A 17,805-nucleotide genomic window follows, 5' to 3' on the forward strand; every position below is an offset into this window, starting at 1 on the left:
CTTTTTCAGAGGGCTGGTGATAGGATGGAATGACTCCGGCTTTGCTGCATCCTATCACTGATATCTCTGTGTCTTATTATATCCTCCCAATTTCTGGGCTGAAATATTCTCTCTTGTTTTCCCTGAAAGCACAAGAGGACTGGGAAGAATTGTATTTCACCTTGCCCCAGCATCATCAACAGCGATACGTGGAGTTTGGAGTAGCTTTGCTGCTGGAGGTGGGAACAGCAAGAATTTGCTTAAGGAACCTGCAAGTTTCAGGCTGTCTTTGCAGACTTGGACTTATAAAAGTAATGAAATGACAGAATATATGACATATCTAAAATATTCCCATATTCAGCTTCAAGGTAAAGCTTCTTCAGCAAGAAGGAGACCTTACCTTTTCACCTTTCAGGGTGATGGTGTTTTCCAGAGAAGACACCTACAAAAAATGGAAGAAACGCAGTGAAAGAAGATGTCTTTGATGTGAGCTCTCACCTTCACGTGCCTTTTGTCCCAGGTAGCCCTTAACCATGGGTCCCAAGCCAGCAGCTTTCTCTAAAATTAACCAGCAATGTGATCCTGTTATGTCTGGGCTCAAACCAACGGGATACCAGTGTAGCATCTTTGTGCTCACAGGTCAGAGATTCAGGGTGCTGCTAGGAGGGAAATCCTCTGTACAGCACACACTGCAGAAAGCAATAATTTCTGGCAGTGTGTCCCCTGTGGCACCCAGGATTCATGATAAATCTCGACATATCCCTTTCCTGATCAAATGTGGAAGTCAGTAGAAGAAGATGTTACTCACAATGCTTCCAGGAGTCCCGGGCAGACCAGGCTTACCCTAGGGAGATACAACATCCCCATAACCCCCCCCCCCCCCAAAAAAAAAAGTAAGTGGTGCAATTCAGCATTTCAGCCTCCAAACAGACTCTTTCATGCAAGGTTATAAATGGGAACGTGCAAACCTACAGAATCACCCTTGTCTCCCTTCTCTCCAGTGATTCCCTAGGAGGGGGAGAGAGAGGCAGGATGAGAAGAAGCCATGGGAGATGACGGGGGCTCAGCATCTTTTTGCTAGCTCAGCATCTAGTGGACTAACAAGCCCTTCCTAGAGCAACTGAGCTAATGAAATCTGGAATTCAACATCGCTCCTGTAGAGGGGATCTCTGATATTTAATAAGGGGTGAGGTTATTACCTCTTCTCCAGTGGGTAGGCTCGTTAGGGATTTTCTCTCCCCCAGCCAGATGCTCATTTTACCAAAATTTGTAGAAATGCCTTGCCTTTGAGACCTCTGTCCCTCTGACAAATGTAGCTTATGCCAGCCAGTGTTTTCTTAAGCTATTAGAGGGAGATCAGACAGAACACAAGCACATCCTTTCCCTTCCCTCCTCACCAGACTGAGACAGGGCTGAGCGTTTTGTTTCCAGCAGCATGGGGCTGGGGAAGGTTTGCATGCTCAGCACCCCCTGGTGCACAGTCCTGCTATTTAACTCGTGCTCCAGCTAGTCAAACAAGAAGGGAGAAAGAGCCCTAATCCTCCTTTTGAAGAGGAAATCCCTCCCCAGGAGAAAGGGAGGGAGCTTTCTGTGCCTTGCACACCATAAGGCATTAAAAATACAGTTCTGTCTTTGACTGGCAGTGCACTATCCCAAGCCCTTCCTCTCTCAGCTGCTGCTTTGGGCATTCCTTACATCCTTTCCAGGTTGTCCTGTGTCGCCTTTTATGCCCTGCTCTCCAGGTCGTCCTGGGAGTCCAAGTGGGCCCTACAAGAAAGGATTCAGAGAAGCAATCAGAAATAGAGCCTGCCCAGCAGCTTCAGAACGTAAAGCAAACAAGTAAAATGCTTCCCCCCAGGATTTTTCACCCAGGGAATAAATAGTTGCACATGGAAACTTCTGAATGAGGATTCTTGCTGGGCTGGAGAAGGAACTCCTTTCCTTCTGGACAGAGCAGGGGGCCCAGGTGGTAGCAGAGCAGAAAACTCACCTGGGCAGAAAATCATTATAATTTCAATTATTACCCTCATTCCTCTTTCTCCTGGTTCTCCAGGGGCACCAGTTTCTCCCTAAAAGAGAGGAGTAGGAGCTTTAAAATACCTTCTTCGGTTGCATTGAACCTTCCTTGGTGATACTAATTTTATTCCATTTACACCTGTAGGAAACAGTTTAAAGGGGGAGAAACAAGTCAACTACTATCCCAGTGGTCCTAAAAGAAGGTAAGGGCATCTCTTGGGCATTGCTTAATGCTTGGAAAGTTGGTACAAAGGCAGGCTTTGGGTGATGTGAAATATCAGCTGTTGACTAGGGGTGATGTTTCAGAGCAGCCTTAGAGCTGGGATAAATGGGATTGATGATGAAAACAACCTATTCATACTTATGGGGGAAACTGGGTTATGTCCACCAAACCCTACTATGATTTGTCACAACCTGGTTTCTGCTGCACAGCATAAAGGTCTATCTCCCAAAGAAAACACACATTGATTCTTTTTTGGCCTTTGTTTTTCAGCCTTTAGCTTTGGAAGATGAAACCAAAGCTGAAATAAAAGAAAGAAAAGTCATGGGAAATATGGAGAGGGTTCTTCACAGCCTCATCTAACCCAAGGACAAGGCAACGGGAAATAAAACAAACAGGGGTCAGCTTCAAAACAAAGGGATTAGTGTTGCAGATTCTTTTTAACTAACTCATACAATGTCTTGTCTGAGGGCACTAAAAGTTTTTGTTACCTTTGTTCCGGAGGTGCCTTTCTTCCCTGGTTCTCCCTAGAACACAATGCAAAAATGCCGGGTTACATTTTGTCTTGCAGCAAGTTGTTTTACTCTAATTTCCTGCTCAGGATAAGAGCTCTTGGTCTGATTCTGAAATCACCATGACTCTGAAGTCAGGGGGATTGTGCAGTGCTTTGGGATCAGAAATACAGCTTTTTTATTTATTTTTTTATTTTTTTTTATTTTTTATTTAAGCCTTCTCTTGGTGATCCTATTCCACCTGATGCTCAGGGGTCAGCTCAGCCCTTGGAACTGAAGAAAAGTCTGAAAACTGCTTGTAGGAGAGGTTTATCTGAAGCCAGCGAGCTGTGAAGCTCTTGGGAAAGGCCACCTTGATTGGTTATAAGAGGGAGCTGCTGCTGTACCCTAAAAAACACAGCAAGCCCTTCAGGGCTGGTGTGACTACACACCATGAGGGTTCCTGCGTGGCAGACAGGCTCAATTACAAAATCCAAACCAACCCAAACCAGACCAAAAAAACAACCAACAAAAAAGCACAATGTTGAATAAGAGGTAAAAAAAAGATGCTGCATCCATACCGTGTAACATAAACACCAAGGTGCCAGGCACTTGCACCGCCCTGACCATGCGTGAAGAGACCTCACCCCAAAACATAACCTGAAGCTCACCCCAATAGGGTCTATGTTCTTGTTTGCTGTGAAAGGACAGAGCAAGGAGGAAGGTGGATCCCTCAAACAGCAAGCCAGCATGGCTAATTAGAGGCCTGGACTCGTGTTGTTGACCACTGTTGTTTCCCATCCAGCCCCATATAAGATATTTGCTTCAGACTGGTCCCATCTCATCACTTGTTCCTACTTTCTGCTGCAAGGGCGTAACGTGGGGTTGAGAGCTTGGCACTGAGCGGTGGATTAAAGGGGTTCAGCACGACCGTCTGCCTGGATTGTGAGCTTCTACTTACATCTTTACCTCTTAGTCCGGTCTCGCCTGGTTTCCCAGGTACTCCTGGTTCACCTTTCTCTCCCTTCAGACCTATTTCCCCCTAAAGAAAATAAGACATTTGTTATGCTTCTCTTCTGTATTTCGTAGTCCTCACATTTAAGATATTATGGGGCAGGTTCAAGGAGCATGCCGGGCATTATGGCCATACAATTGCTTCCTACAAGACAGGTTTTGCAGGAGTTTTGAGCCCCACTTCCTGCATTTTTTCAACATTTCTCTGTGCAGGGCTCTGCATGTCACCTGGAGACTCCAGCAGAACAGGACCTGTTCAGACCTTTCAGCTTCTGAACACTCCCGAAATTTTGACACTAGCCCCACGGCAAAGATAAAACCACACTGACTCAAGCTGCTTTGGGTGTCAGACATCAGTCACAGGAGATGGTGCTTTACATGCTGCAGTCACTGCATCAAATACTCACCTTTTGACCCGGTTTCCCAGACAAACCTACATTTCCCTGCAGAAATACAGACCGTTAGTCACACGGCGAGAATGACAGAGGTAGAAAAATTTCAGATGAGGGTCCTCTGTGTTATCTACAGGGTGTAAGCATCAGACTCAGTGCTGCAATGCTGCCCTAAGGAGGTGGTAGCAGCTGAAACAGCCTAGTATGATGCAAAGAAGGGGAAAAAATCTGATCCTAAGAGGGGCTGCTACAAGCAGACATTGTCTAGATGCACGTTTTTTCTCATTTCTGAAATCATTAATTCCACAAATGACTTTGACAGAGGGGTGGGGATCTCAAATATGCTATTTTTTGCACGTTTTGACTGCATTAAAGTGAAAGAGATAATTAATACCTTCGCAGGAGGAAACGTGAAGGCATTAACCTTTACTAGCCATCAGTGAACACACGTGGGAGTGCCTTAAACACAAAAGTCAGGAAGATAAAGCTCAGGCTTGCCCTCAGGCCACAAAACCACTGGGAATGGGGCTTCCTTGGCTTTCTTTCTTGCAGCATCACCAGCTGAGCTTTGACTTCCTGAGCTTTACTCCAGATTTAGGAGAGATCCTCTCCCTACATTTTGGAGGAGCATTGTCTTCCAAAGTCAGGTGCAAAGACCCCCATGGGAGCAGCTGAGAGATTGCCTCTGAACCTCCCAGTTTGTCTGTTAGCCCTCTCTTTTACACCTTGTGTGTTGCTCCACTTACCCTGTCCCCCGGGTCTCCCTTCAGCCCAGGCTGACCAGGAATGCCAAAACCTGGGCTTCCCTAAAAAAAAATATCACAAAAACAAAGCCAATTAATATCTCACTGCATCACCGAAGAGCTTTTCCTCTCTGGCTCCACGTTCCCCATCTTGCCACATCCCTCTGCCTCCTCACCACGCTGCTTGCCACCTCTAGGAGATGCTAATTTTCGAAAAGCACTATTTGGTGAAGCCAGCAAGTGCCTCAGTTTCCCTGTCCTGGTTTTAGAGATTGGAGACATGAGCCCACTTGGCTCTTCATGATATATTCTGTGCCATAACCACAGACACCTGTCTCTGTCCCACCGCTATTTTGTAGCCCCTCAAGGGTCAGACTGCTTCTTGTCCCTGCTATAACGGATGAGATTTTGTTGCTAGTGCCCTGTTTGGTGCTAAGCAGGATGCAAACAGGGACACGGTGTCTTCCAGGAGCAATTCCAAGCTCATAAATAAGATGGCAGGAAAGGCCAGAGCAGATCCCAAGAATTTTCGCCAACCCCAGGCAGCCAGGTGAGCCAAGCACCGGTAACTCCTCATCCCTCACTGACTTCTTTGCAAGCAGCTTTCGACTTCTCCATGTGAGCACAGGTTTCCCCTGGGCTTAGAGCACAGGAGTGTCTGACACAGGAAGGCAAGTGGTGAATAAAATCCTTCCACCCACAAAGCATGTGCTGAGAAGAACAAGTGCATTACCTTCTCTCCCTTGTCTCCTTGTATTCCTTTGTCTCCTCGTGGTCCCAGGGCCCCTGTTGGTCCGATATCTCCCTGTGTAGAAAGACAACCCCAAAGCAAGTAATGTCATGCAGGAAAGCCAAGCTCTGTTCGTGTGGCTTGGCTAGAGCTGCATTGTGTAATTTCAACCCACTCTGAAAACCATTCCCTTGGGAAATCCATCCATCCATCCATCCATCCATCCATCCATCCATCCATCCATCCATCCATCCATCCATCCATCCACGTGGCTGATGTTGTATGTAACTTCACACAACTGTAAGATGCTGTGTGTGCTCTTATAGTGGTGTCAAGCACAAAAAATGAAGGTCCCAGGCCACTACCTAACTGCAGCTAGCCTAAAAGAAGAGAGAAATTTTTGCTAACCCACATGAAGCAATCTGGAGAATAAAACCAAAGAAGGGAGGTGGCACAAACACCCAGGCCCAGAGAAAAGGGCAGAACTCATTCGCTTTAAGGGGTGAGGGAGGTCTGGAGGGTATTTCATGAACACCAGGAGTCAGAAAACCCAGAGGAGTTTCTCCTGCAGTAAATACTCCTTACAAGGATAAGGGAGATCTTTAATTTCTCTGCCGATTGACAATAAACTATAAAGAATAAAGAAAAAAAAAAAAAAGCTACTCCAGGCCATGCACCACCATGAAGACTAGATTGGAAAAGTGAGCTATGTGTGTTGCTCTACAAAACAGATGTAGAATATGGACATCAATCATGGAACAGCTCTGTCTCAGAGACCTCCCTGATACGAGAAATTTAATTTCCTCCAGTCAAGGGGAGGCCAAATTCTGGAGGTGGGGTCCTAAAAGGTGGGAAACTCTCCATCCTTCGAGGTGCTTAGTGCAAGGTCCTGGGGAACCTGACCCAGTTTTGAAGTTGTCCCTGTTTTGAGCAGAAGGTGGGACTGGTGACTTCCAGAAGTCTCTTCCAGCCGCTGCTATTGTTTGACTTGGTGTCAATGCCTCCCTTGGCTGGAAACTAGCTTCTGTGAGTGGGATGAGTCTTCCATGAACTCTACCTTCTAAAACTATCACATGGAAATAGAAAATTTCCCCACAGACTGGAGCTAGAAAGAGAATGACGGGTACAAAATGTTAATAAAAGCAAAAGAAATACCAGCAGGGCAAGGCTGTTGCTAATTTTCCAACCTCTCCTCCCCATCCCTTCATGAGGGATATATGATTCAGGCAGTAAATTGTCCAGCCCTCGCTTTTCTTAGTCAAAGTTTCATCTAAGTTTCAAGCAGTGCTAATTAATGGACTTACCCTCATACCCTTCTTGCCTGGTGGTCCCAAAACCTGAGGATAAAAAGAAATCACAGAAATTCTCTCTTATTTGGGAAAGGACCTACCTTTCAAAGGAGGGTCTATTCATGCTACCACTTCCAAGGCAGGAGAATCTCAGCCTTGTTATGGGATAGGAAATGCATTGCCTACACTGGGACAGAAAACACCAGGAAGGGCTCTAAGACAAATGCCAAGCCCAGTGAAGCTTGTGAAGGGATCCCACCAACCTCAGTAGATTTTGGCTCCAGGGATAAGACCGAAATATCATTCATAAGTGAGGGGTAGTTGACAGATATCTGCTGTAGCCTTTTCTAACAAAAAACTTAAAAACCGAAGGACTGACCTTTGGACAAAAATAAATGTTAAAGGCCGTGCTATGACTCTGCAGAGCAGCCCTGAGTTGGATTTTGGGACCATGGAGCTGTCTTCCTACCTTGTGTCTCCAAAACAATTCTGTTGGTTTTGCTCAGAAGGAAATCTAGGGCACCTAGATGCTCATTCAAGCATCCTCCAGGATGCATCGGTGTGTCCTGGTGGTGGGTCTCAGCCCTCGGTGCAACTTCCAGCTGCTCCCACAGCCCTTGCAGAAATGCTGTGAAGTGCACAGAGGTGGCCACTGCCAAAATTTATCCTGAAAGCTGCCCTAGCATTTAGAAGGACATGAACAGGATGCTGGAGGAACCTGTTTCCCCTTGAGAACAAGGCAAATAATCAAAAAAAGAGACATCAGCGGTGTCTCTTCAGCAGGAACCAGAGCAGCATGAACAAGGGAACAAGTCCAGAACACAGGCTTGAGCAGGGGAAAGGCTTTATCCTTCTACTCCTCTGAGAAGCCAGGGGGCAACCGTGGCACAGGGGTAGGAAAAAAGAAGTGGAGCAAAGGAGAAGAAGACATGGCTGGTTGGAGGGCCAGGGATAAAGTCCCTTAGTTCATCCCACACTTCAGTGGGATACATCTCTTGGTCCTTGGTCTACTGGCACCACTGTTGGTGATGCTGTATGGCACAAGAAGGGCTGTAATCCGCTCATAGTTACCCCCATAGCTGGAGCACCTGGAAATCCTGGGTTCCCCTGCAAAGCAAGATGACATAAAATGAACAACCTGGGACAATGAAAAAAATAAATCTCCTCCTTAAATCAGCTCAAAACCCTGTTCAGAAGATGAAGAGAAAAATCAGAAATGAGATTCTGAGCTTTCAGGGATGCTCAAGCGACTCCCTGCTGGCTTCTTCTCCGTGTAGCCCCCCATAAGCACAATTGATTGCACCTGCAAGATCTGCACACACTGTAGAAGCTGGGAGAATTTGTGACACCTTACCCTGAGCTAGTCAAACGTGCCCTCTTACTGTTTGACTTACTTGGTCTCCCTTTGGCCCTGGAGGTCCTGGGAGTCCCTGTAAGAGAAAAGCAAAGAGACAGGAGACAGCCCTGAGATTGTGGGAGCAATCAGATCAGGTCAGTGCTTTGTCTAATCCAGCCCTGGGACTCTGCTCAGAGCTGGAAGCACCTTAGGGACCTAATAAAGCATATAACCTCGAGGGAACAAGGACTGGTCCATCACTGCCAGACCCTGGACATCCTTCCACCATCAGTGCCTGTCTCAGGATCCGCACTCCTCTCCTATAAGAGGGGCTGCAGCACCCTCCTGAGCCTGGTCAGTCAAACAAGAGGCTCAGGACACAGCCCATATATCCACTCCAGGCCAATGACTCGAGAAAGACTGACAGCTATTTCCACTTTTCACTATTGTAGTTATTCTTAGAAAAAAAAGAAAAAAAATCCACCATCTCTTTTGATCGTTGAGTTTATAATCGGCTGGGGGAGCACTTGTTCAAGCAGCAAAATTGAAATCAAGCTCAATAAAATAAATCTGTCGATGCAGAGGATGGACTGGCAAAGAGCAATCAAGGGTTGTTTGCTTGTTGCAAACTGCCTAGGGTATTTCCCACTGATGTAAGGTCTATCCCATGCACAAAGGCTCCTTCAGCAGCAAGAAGCTCCTGAACCCTGTGGTTACACAGCACATAGCTACATGGCCTGGTCATCTACATCCAGATTGCAAGAAGCCTTTGGGGGGACCTCAAATTCCCTCCCTGGATCCCCAACCTGATATCTCAGCTGCTCTGTTCTGAGCCTGAATATGGAGCCAGGGCTGATTCCCTCCTGCTCTGCTATCCAGTGCTGCCCGGTCTCACCTTTTCCCCTTTAACACCACCTTGCCCTTTGTTACCCTGAAAAACAGAAGATGTTTTTGTTAAGATTAGGCTCCGCTGGCGGAGCAGGATCAGCCTGAAAGCTCACATGCTGCAGTAGAGCGTGCTGAGCATGTTCCTTCCACTGGAGGTTGTGAAAGCCATGGGAAAGCAAGTAAAAAATTAAAGGAAAATCAAGATTTTCATATATATATATATATATATCTCACATATGGGATATATCATAAATTATATATGTAGTCCATACATTTATGCATTGTATATTATTTTAAATACCTCTATTATTTACAATTTGTGTTTATAATTAAGACGTTGTATAATCAAGCATGCTATTATCTATACTTTAAATATAATGCCCAATACCAAACTGCATGTATATTATAATATACAGTTATTATATACTAGATAGTTATATCATGACCATTTACTACCTAATATTATATACATAAGCATATATTATTATTGGTGTATATATAGACCATCCTGAGCTTGATCAGACTGTTTCCTCCCAAGGAGTTTGAGAGCTCAAGATGAGACAGCCTCTTGGAAAAGCTGAAGTTTACTGCACAGAAAATGTGCAGGACTGGAGCTTATATTTACATATAAGTAAGTTATATGTACGTATAAGTAAATTATATTTACATATAAGTTTATTTATTTATGTATTTATTAAAATCTTCATTTAGAAAAACTTCCTTCTGATTTGATTCATTTGGAGGCACACCCTTGGCTCAATTGGTTCTCCACTCCCAGGTGGTCCTGGTTCACCCTGGATGAAGGAGAGCAGCAGTGGTTGCCTTCTGCACCCTCTGATTTCATCTCAGAAAGAGCTCATAAGTGTATGGCCAACATCACCAATTACCCCACTGGTGAGCACCCTGCCAAAATTTGCACTTTCTCATTAAAATACCTGGCCACAGACCCACGTTTCACAGGTCTGTGCAGTTCAAGGAGGTCTTTTCTCTCATGAAGAACAACACATGAGCAGCAAACTGGCTGTTACCACTTGTAAAGGCCTCATGGATTTAAGATCCATCTCCATTTTATTTAGTTAAGAGAAAAAAAAAAGGGGGGGGGGATAAAAAAAAGAAAAAACACTGCAAAGGAAAGCAAAATATTTTGTTTCAGGCCAAATGAAACATTTCCATTAATATTATTTTTTCCTTTATTTTTCACCTCTCGTAGAAGTATGACAATATTTTATCTTTGGGTCAATATGGACTTTTTTTTGGACTTTATCAGACCTGAAATAAATCAGTGGCTCATATTCATTTGGCCATCAGCAGTCACTCCGAGTATAACCTGAGTTACCTGGAGAAGGGGATGTGCAGAGAGCTGTGCAACCTGATCCTAAGTGGTTGCTCTTCCAAGAGCTGTACCAACCTGGGATGGTGCTGAGATGGCTTTTGTACCACCTAAGCCCATGCCTTGTGCTTCCTGTGCCAGGGAAATTCAGATCTCCTGAGATGAAAATTGACTGAAAATTGACTGAAAATTGCTGAAAATTTGGTGCCCAGGACTGCAGTCTTGCTCTAGTGTCAACTTCCAGAGTGAGCTGAAGCTGGATGCTTCAGGAAGATGCAAAAGCCACTCAAAACTGAATTTAGAGACTTTTCTCCCAGCTCAGGAGAAAGTCTCCTGATGGTTCAGAGGAAGGTGCCTGAAATGCAGATGTCAGACCATCTGCTCCTCACATCTTCATCCCTCCTCATCCCATCAGAGCTGGGATTAACCCTGGTGCATGAGAGTTCATGTTCCTCCCAAAACACGTTTAACAGTGGCTGTTACAGTTCTGTAGGTTCTCACTAGCCACAAAAACATAGCATTTATTATATTATTGAGATAGTGCCTCTCGCTGCCATTCCAGCTCTCTGCAACATCCCACAGCAATGACTTCCATAGGTCAATGACTGCTGATGCAAAGAATTATTTATTCCCTTTCCTTGCTTTCGAGGAAGGGATCAATGTTCCTACATCCAGTGATGATGGGTAACACTGGATGCACCTTGGCACCTGAGTATCAAGCACAGTGACTCAGGTTCAGCGTTTCAGTACCCACCTTTGGACCAGGTACTCCTGGAGGGCCCATCGCCCCCTAAAAAAAAATAAAAAATAAAAAATGAAACAGTGAAAACTCAAGCTTTAAAAGCCCAAGTCTTCCCTTCTTTGTCCCTTTCCTTCAAAACCATGGGTTGTACCCACCAAGGAGAAGCTAGAGGGAATTTCCTGGAGGAGACTCTGGAGGCACTGAGCCCTCTAAGGGGACTTCAGCAGAGGTGTCACTGCAGAAAGGCCACCCACCTGCTCTCCTTCTTCCCCCTTCGAGCCAGCAGTGCCAGGAATGCCAGTTCCAGCCATCCCCTGCAAGGTAAGCACAGCATTGTGCTCAGGAGAGCTGAACCTCCAAACTGCTAAGCAAGATACATCCTACACTGCAACCTGCTTCCAAGCTCTGGTCCTAACCACCCTGCAAAGGAGGAGGGGAGAAATTTGCTCTGTAGCCATTTAACTAAAATAAATGCCCAGCCAGTGCAAGGTGCAAACAATGACTGGGAGGAGAGAATTGAAAACGAGGGTCTGTGGATATTTTTAGTGAATATTTGAAGCAGGATGGGGGATTCAGAGGAGCAGCCCCATCCAGGGGACAGAAAGCATGCAGGGCTTGGGAGGAAAAACCATTCCTGACAGCAGGAACTGCAGAGATCTTCTACTGGGTGGAAGCAAGAAGACTGGGAGGAATATAAGGGCTTGGATGGAGGTGGAGCATCTCCTCCACCGTGCATGAACTTGAACACATATGAGCAGGGAGTGGAGGGGAATGGGGGAAAATCCCTACATGCCTCCACTATTTGCAGTTATTCTACCCTGATATTACTTTGCCTCAGTTATTCTCAGCTCCCCCTTGGGATGATTGATCCTGCAAGCATCTGGTATGAGTAATGACCTTTTCTCCACGTGGTCCAGGCAGTCCAGGAACACCATCCAGTCCTACAGGGCCTGGCAAGCCAGGTTTCCCCTGGAAAAAGAAGAGACATCATCAAATCTTTTTCTTCCAAACTGTTTGTTACCCATTGTACTAAAGAGAAGATTTATTAAGTCTGCAGAAACACAAACAGAGAAATGTGTTTCCTGACGAGTCTGGCTTATTGGTTTCTTTGCAACTGAGCATTTACAGAGATGTTTATTTATATCCAAAATGTCTCCCCTTCCTGCTCTCCCCAAAATAGGCTATGGATCATTGTCCTCACTCAGGAAAAGAAAATCAGATGTTTTTGCTTGTTATATGGGAAGATAGAGGTTGGGTGCTCGTGTTGATTTGGCAGTGGGTGCCTTCTGCAGTGGCACTTCAAGGCTGTGTTGCTGGAAGAGGGTGATCCCAGTAATGCTGCTGATGTAGAAGTGGTAAAGACTGAAAAAAGGAAATGTCTGGTCTATGGGATATAGCTATGCAGTAGGCTAAAGGTTACAAAAAACGCACTTCTGTAGGATGATGGATAGCAATAGGCACCTTGGGAAGGATGTAAAAACAGGAGATGCATAAAGTCCCTGAGTAATCTCTCAGGCTTGAATCATTTGTAATGCAGGGACTTCACAAACCAGACATAGTTTCATTATTCTTAGTAGCCCTCCATGGACTACTGTCCTTTTTTTCCCATCCAATACTGCAAATATCCTTGTGGGACTTCTTGTGTGAAGAACCTTCATTTTGTTTTTCTCAAATCTGCCACCAGCTCTGTTCATTTACTGTCCTACACTTTTGATCCACCTTCATGCCCTCTTAATCCACCTTCATGCCCTCCTCTGAACCTACCTAAGACTCCTCTGCCCTCCTCAGACAGGTGCAGGGGTGGGATTTGGGATGTTGGAAGGAGCAGGGTTGCACTCAGCTGCTCCATGGCTGATGGGATCAGGAGGTATTCAAGGTGGAATCACTGCCACTTTGGAGTAACCTTCATTAAGCAATATTTGCTATCATCTGCCAACATAATTGACTATACCCAAGGGTTTGTCATCATGGCAAGCAGGGTGATGGACACAATTCCTACTGCTTTGCTCTGTGCCATGAGGATGAACATGTCCTTGCTTTTAGCAAAACCAGTGGCTGTGATCTTGTGACTTTGTTGACTTTCTAACATTTTCCTTTTGGCTATTGGTGAGTGATGGGTCAGCAGGATGAAGCTGACAAAGTGAGAAATGCTTAACTGGCCATGCTTAATCTGCCAGCCCTCATCAGCAGAGCAAAGCATCTCAGAGTGACAGCTGATAAGAGCTGGCAGCAGACATTGTCCCTCTACACCCACCCAAGTGGCAGCAGGTGTCCCCAGGCCAACAGCCCCTTCCCACCATGGCCAGGGAAATTTCTGCAGCCACTGGCCTTTGGTGGGCAACTCACCGGCTCTCCCGTCCCTCCTCGGTCCCCTTTGAGGCCGTTCCTCCCACGAGGGCCCTATGTGAAGCACAGGACAGTCTCACCATCTGTCCCAGCAACCCTTTTGGGTGTTGATGGGCATCTGGTAAGTATTGAAAACAGAGCCTATTGGGCAGCTTAGAAATAATAATAATAATAATAACAATAATAATAATAATAATAATAATAATAATAATGACAATAATAATAATAAAGGCTTGTCATCACCTGGTAAAGTGAAAATCAGTCTCAGGTACTTACTCTGATACCCGAATCCCCTGGTTCACCCTGAAACAAAAATGACAAGGAATATTAGTGCAGTGTGGTAATTTAGAGAGGGGTTCCTCTCTAAATTTAGGTCATGGCCAAAAGCTCCTGCAGGCTGACAAACCCAGAGACCAAAATCCCTACCTCCAAGGGAAAGCAGAGATTTGGCAGAGGTGTCTGTTATCTTTCTTGCTTTAGACTCCTCATCTTGCAAAATTGGATGTCAAAACCGCCTTAGGGCAGACAGGAGTGGAATTGAGGTCTCTTGTTTTCTACTGAGACTTTTTTACATCCCCCAGTGCAAGGGGACATTTGGCAACAACCATCAGTCCTATTTGAGCTGTGCACAGCAGAAGTGATCCCAAGGATTTCACTCCAGCCACTGAACAACCTTCATATGGACCTGGAGATGTAAAAGTCTTAGTGGCCACTGAATCTGGTCCCATGTCAGAGAAAGTTGCATCACAGAGCCATGCTGCAAATAACTTTCCTCACCTTGATGGAGATGCCTGGTGGCCCCTGTGGCCCTGGTAAGCCTGGTAAACCTGGAGGTCCTGCTACCCCAGGAACCCCTGGCTGTCCTTTCTGTCCCTGAAACAACAAAAAAGAGAGGGGAGAGAGGGATGCGGGCTCTCTCACAGCTTCTTTTGCTGCTCTGTCAGTGCCACAGAGGCCCAAGAGTCCAGCACAGCTGGGGTACAATACTCACAGGGGGGCCAGGCTGCCCGTTTCGGCCGGGAATCACCTCCACTCCTCCCAGGACATAGCCTGGTTCGCCCTGTATGCAAGAAGAGGAGGACACACATTCAGCTGTGCTGGGATGTCCAGGCAAAAACAGACAGTTTTGTGATTTAGAGGCAATAAGTAAATTTTAAACCAAGGCATGCACCTCCCTACACTGCAAAACCAAACCACTTGGTTTCAGAAACTCTTTTAGAGGTACTAGAAACCACGAGGTCATGCCATGAGTTCTGCTCACTGTCATGGCAAGAAATTAATTCTGGGGGAAAGAAAAGGGGGTTGGCTTTCAGCAGGATCTGTTCTCTGATCCAGGGCACTGTGTAGCCATACAGACAGCTTGGGTCCATGCAAGGAAGGAGGAATGTGCATTTGGGGATGATGGACAGACAGGAGGACTGCTCCTAGGAAGTGCCTACAACTGGTCTTAAGCCTTATTTTTCTGTGTCCTAAAAGTGAACAAACAGGCTTCTTCATAGGGGAAACTCTCCAAAATGCATAATGATGCAACCTGTTTCTGAAAAAAAATGAAATGTCCCAAGGACCTGCGATAATAAATGAGCAGTTTTCTCCACAGAGACTTTAAATGCCTCCTAGCAAAGCTGAAGGACAAACCCCTAAACAAAAAAATAGTGGTGTAGGAGGGCTAGTTATGAATAGTTCAGAACTTCATAATCATATATTATGAATATGAAATCACAGGTCACTGTGCAAATGCTTAGAAATAAGAGAACAGAGCAAGACTTTTTTTTTTTTTTCTTTTCTTTTTTTTCCCAGTGAATCCCAGGAATGAAACTCACCCGGTCTCCTTTTGGCCCCACTGGTCCTGGATAGCCAGGAGCTCCCTGGAATTAAAGATAAATCACACAGCATTAAAAAACAAAGCACCCACAAGATATCGTTGTGGGATGTTTAAGTCACAGACCGACCTCTTATAAAACTTCATTCAGTTTTTAAGTAATCACATGAAGAGGTCCCTAGAAGTGGATTTTGGTCCCAACAATGATGCGAATCATGTATGTGTCATCCACAGGGCCAAGGGCTCATCTGGCTACACATATTTTCCAAGCATTGGTATGAATAGTTGCATAAACAATTTTCATATAGGAAGTCTGTGAGCTATGATGCTGCTGGTGATTATGCAGCAGGACAGGTATATCACTGAAGGCAGAGTTCACAGTCCTTGGCCTTTTTTCTGCAGAGGTCTGATTCACTGAGGGTTACTTGGCTAGAAATATGCCTGTGTTGTATTGCATTATTGGCCAGATCTCTGAGCAGGAGGAAATCTGAGTGGCTGACTCCAGTTCACAGCTAGAAGTGGGAGTCCTGGAGACACAGAACCCAGAAAAAGAAAAGAAAAAAAAAAAGGAAAAAAAAAAAAAAAAAAAGAAAAAAAAGTCAACAGACTCTTCCTTGTCTTGGTCTGGATCTGTCTGGTGACAGAAAAGTAGGATGTACCACTCAGGGCCTCCTGTCCTGCTCAGCACAACTCGCCTTTGAAAAGCTTAAGTAGCAAAGCTTTAGGGTCCCGCTGCATTGATGACATTTGCTGCATTCAATATACTTACGATATCACCTTGGATGCCAGGGAGTCCCTGCAAAACAGGAGAGAGAGAGACTTGAGAGCCATGCTGACTGCTTCGTTAAATGCCACTTTGACTGAGTTTGTTAAAACAAATACATACCATGAGCCCTGGGGGACCAGGAGGACCTGTCCTCCCCGGCCTACCCGGCAGCCCAGGAATGCCATCCTTCCCAGGCAGGCCCTAAACATGTAGAAAGTAATAGTATGCAAGTTATGGCTCCAGACCTGCAAATCCAAACACTTCCATGCAGCACTAGCTTTCTGCACTGCTTCAGGGAATCCTCCATTGCCAGCACATACACATCTTTTCCTTTTTGACTGATTTTCAAAGCCAGCATGAAGCAGCATATATCAAAACACCAGCATAAAAGATCTGAGGATGATTCTTTGCTAGATCTCTTCATTGTTACTAATAATTTAGTTGTATATTGATTAACCAAGTGGATGGTTCGTGAAAATGGACTCACCCTCTCTCCTTTCTCTCCCTTCATAACAAATCCATATGAGTCGTAGCCTCCACGAGTTGGTGAGCCCCTGAAGCTCTTGAAAGGAAAAGAAAAATAGAAGAGATGATCAGAAAATCATTATCCACCAAACACAAACCAGACTGATCACAAAGCACTGACTAGCATACCCCTTGTCTTATGCAACAGAAGCAAGGTTGACCACCTAGGAGACTGTTTCATTTCCTCACTAAGGGACACGGTTTAGTAGTGACACTCAGTAGGTCAGGTTGATGGTTGGACGTGGTGATCTTGAAGGTCGTTTCCAACCTAGATGATTCTATGATTCTATATATTATTTATAGTGTCTTCAGTTTGCACTGAAATTTGGAGAACGGGATGGAGAACCTGATCACCTGTCCAGAGCAGAGAGCAAGATGTTTTTCTGAAATATATTTCCCTGAATCACTGAACGAATTCTTACCTTCAGGCACCAGGGACCACAAGCCTCCTCTCCTTTTTGGAGGTGTGGTTGAGCTGACGATGGGGCAGGAGGGTGTAGCTTGCTCTCCGTGCCATCAAATGGCAGCTGCTTGGTGGCCTCATGTGTTGCAACCTGCATCATGGAGTTCAAGTTAGATTAGCGATCCTCCAGGTTTTGGGGCCAGACATCAAAAATTCTACCTTAACATGTCTCAAGAGGTTACTGTGCTTTTACACCACCAACCTTTTCATTGAAATAATCATATCACTGTTAGAGATAACTGCAGACAAGCTCACATCCTTTCCAAAGACCTGAGTTAGAGGAGGGGATGAAGCAGCTCACCTCCCCACTAGGCAACTGGGCCCCCGAAGGCTGAGGATCAGAGCAAATAACTTCTATCAGCTCTCGGAGGATCTGGGGGAAGTCATCAAATGTGCTGACGTAGAAAACATTCTGGAGGTTCTGCTGCAGCAAGATGCTGTTGAGCTCAGCAGGGTCGGCTCCTGAGACACCCACAGCAATGATGCGGATTCCTGAAACACATCGCTCTCTCAGTGGAAGCAGAAATGTCTGAGATCAGTGTCCAAACCCTCACTTGACTTGTCCTGAGAGAGCTCACTGACAGCAGTGTGTGTGAGTTATAGCAAAACCAAGACACTCGAACTAGGAACAGGAAGAAGAAAGGATGAAGAAGTGAAGAAAGCAAACGATGCACTCAAAATGCACGAGTGGTGTAACCTTCAACCCTCTGGAAATT

General features: G+C 45.5%; 1 protein-coding gene across 1 annotated transcript in view; it reads right to left on the bottom strand.

Moving 5' to 3' along the window:
* LOC101790071 (uncharacterized) overlaps nucleotides 1-17,805 on the bottom strand; it is a 101,240-nt gene that overhangs the window by 45,797 nt on the left and 37,638 nt on the right. Inside the window, exons 27-53 of the mRNA XM_072040648.1 lie at nucleotides 17,391-17,581; nucleotides 17,049-17,180; nucleotides 16,589-16,663; nucleotides 16,222-16,302; nucleotides 16,105-16,131; nucleotides 15,337-15,381; nucleotides 14,508-14,576; nucleotides 14,294-14,389; nucleotides 13,793-13,819; nucleotides 13,517-13,570; nucleotides 12,068-12,139; nucleotides 11,425-11,484; nucleotides 11,183-11,218; nucleotides 9,106-9,141; nucleotides 8,269-8,304; nucleotides 7,946-7,981; nucleotides 6,890-6,922; nucleotides 5,589-5,660; nucleotides 4,859-4,918; nucleotides 4,128-4,163; nucleotides 3,668-3,748; nucleotides 2,707-2,742; nucleotides 2,004-2,048; nucleotides 1,675-1,746; nucleotides 952-987; nucleotides 788-823; nucleotides 380-421 (exon numbers count right to left, since the gene is read on the bottom strand). Coding sequence (XP_071896749.1) covers nucleotides 380-421; nucleotides 788-823; nucleotides 952-987; nucleotides 1,675-1,746; nucleotides 2,004-2,048; nucleotides 2,707-2,742; nucleotides 3,668-3,748; nucleotides 4,128-4,163; nucleotides 4,859-4,918; nucleotides 5,589-5,660; nucleotides 6,890-6,922; nucleotides 7,946-7,981; nucleotides 8,269-8,304; nucleotides 9,106-9,141; nucleotides 11,183-11,218; nucleotides 11,425-11,484; nucleotides 12,068-12,139; nucleotides 13,517-13,570; nucleotides 13,793-13,819; nucleotides 14,294-14,389; nucleotides 14,508-14,576; nucleotides 15,337-15,381; nucleotides 16,105-16,131; nucleotides 16,222-16,302; nucleotides 16,589-16,663; nucleotides 17,049-17,180; nucleotides 17,391-17,581 — 1,622 coding nt within the window. The remainder of the gene's footprint in view (nucleotides 1-379; nucleotides 422-787; nucleotides 824-951; nucleotides 988-1,674; nucleotides 1,747-2,003; nucleotides 2,049-2,706; nucleotides 2,743-3,667; nucleotides 3,749-4,127; nucleotides 4,164-4,858; nucleotides 4,919-5,588; nucleotides 5,661-6,889; nucleotides 6,923-7,945; nucleotides 7,982-8,268; nucleotides 8,305-9,105; nucleotides 9,142-11,182; nucleotides 11,219-11,424; nucleotides 11,485-12,067; nucleotides 12,140-13,516; nucleotides 13,571-13,792; nucleotides 13,820-14,293; nucleotides 14,390-14,507; nucleotides 14,577-15,336; nucleotides 15,382-16,104; nucleotides 16,132-16,221; nucleotides 16,303-16,588; nucleotides 16,664-17,048; nucleotides 17,181-17,390; nucleotides 17,582-17,805) is intronic.

This window comes from Anas platyrhynchos, chromosome 1 (assembly GCF_047663525.1).
Source record: "Anas platyrhynchos isolate ZD024472 breed Pekin duck chromosome 1, IASCAAS_PekinDuck_T2T, whole genome shotgun sequence".
NCBI lineage: Eukaryota > Metazoa > Chordata > Aves > Anseriformes > Anatidae > Anas > Anas platyrhynchos.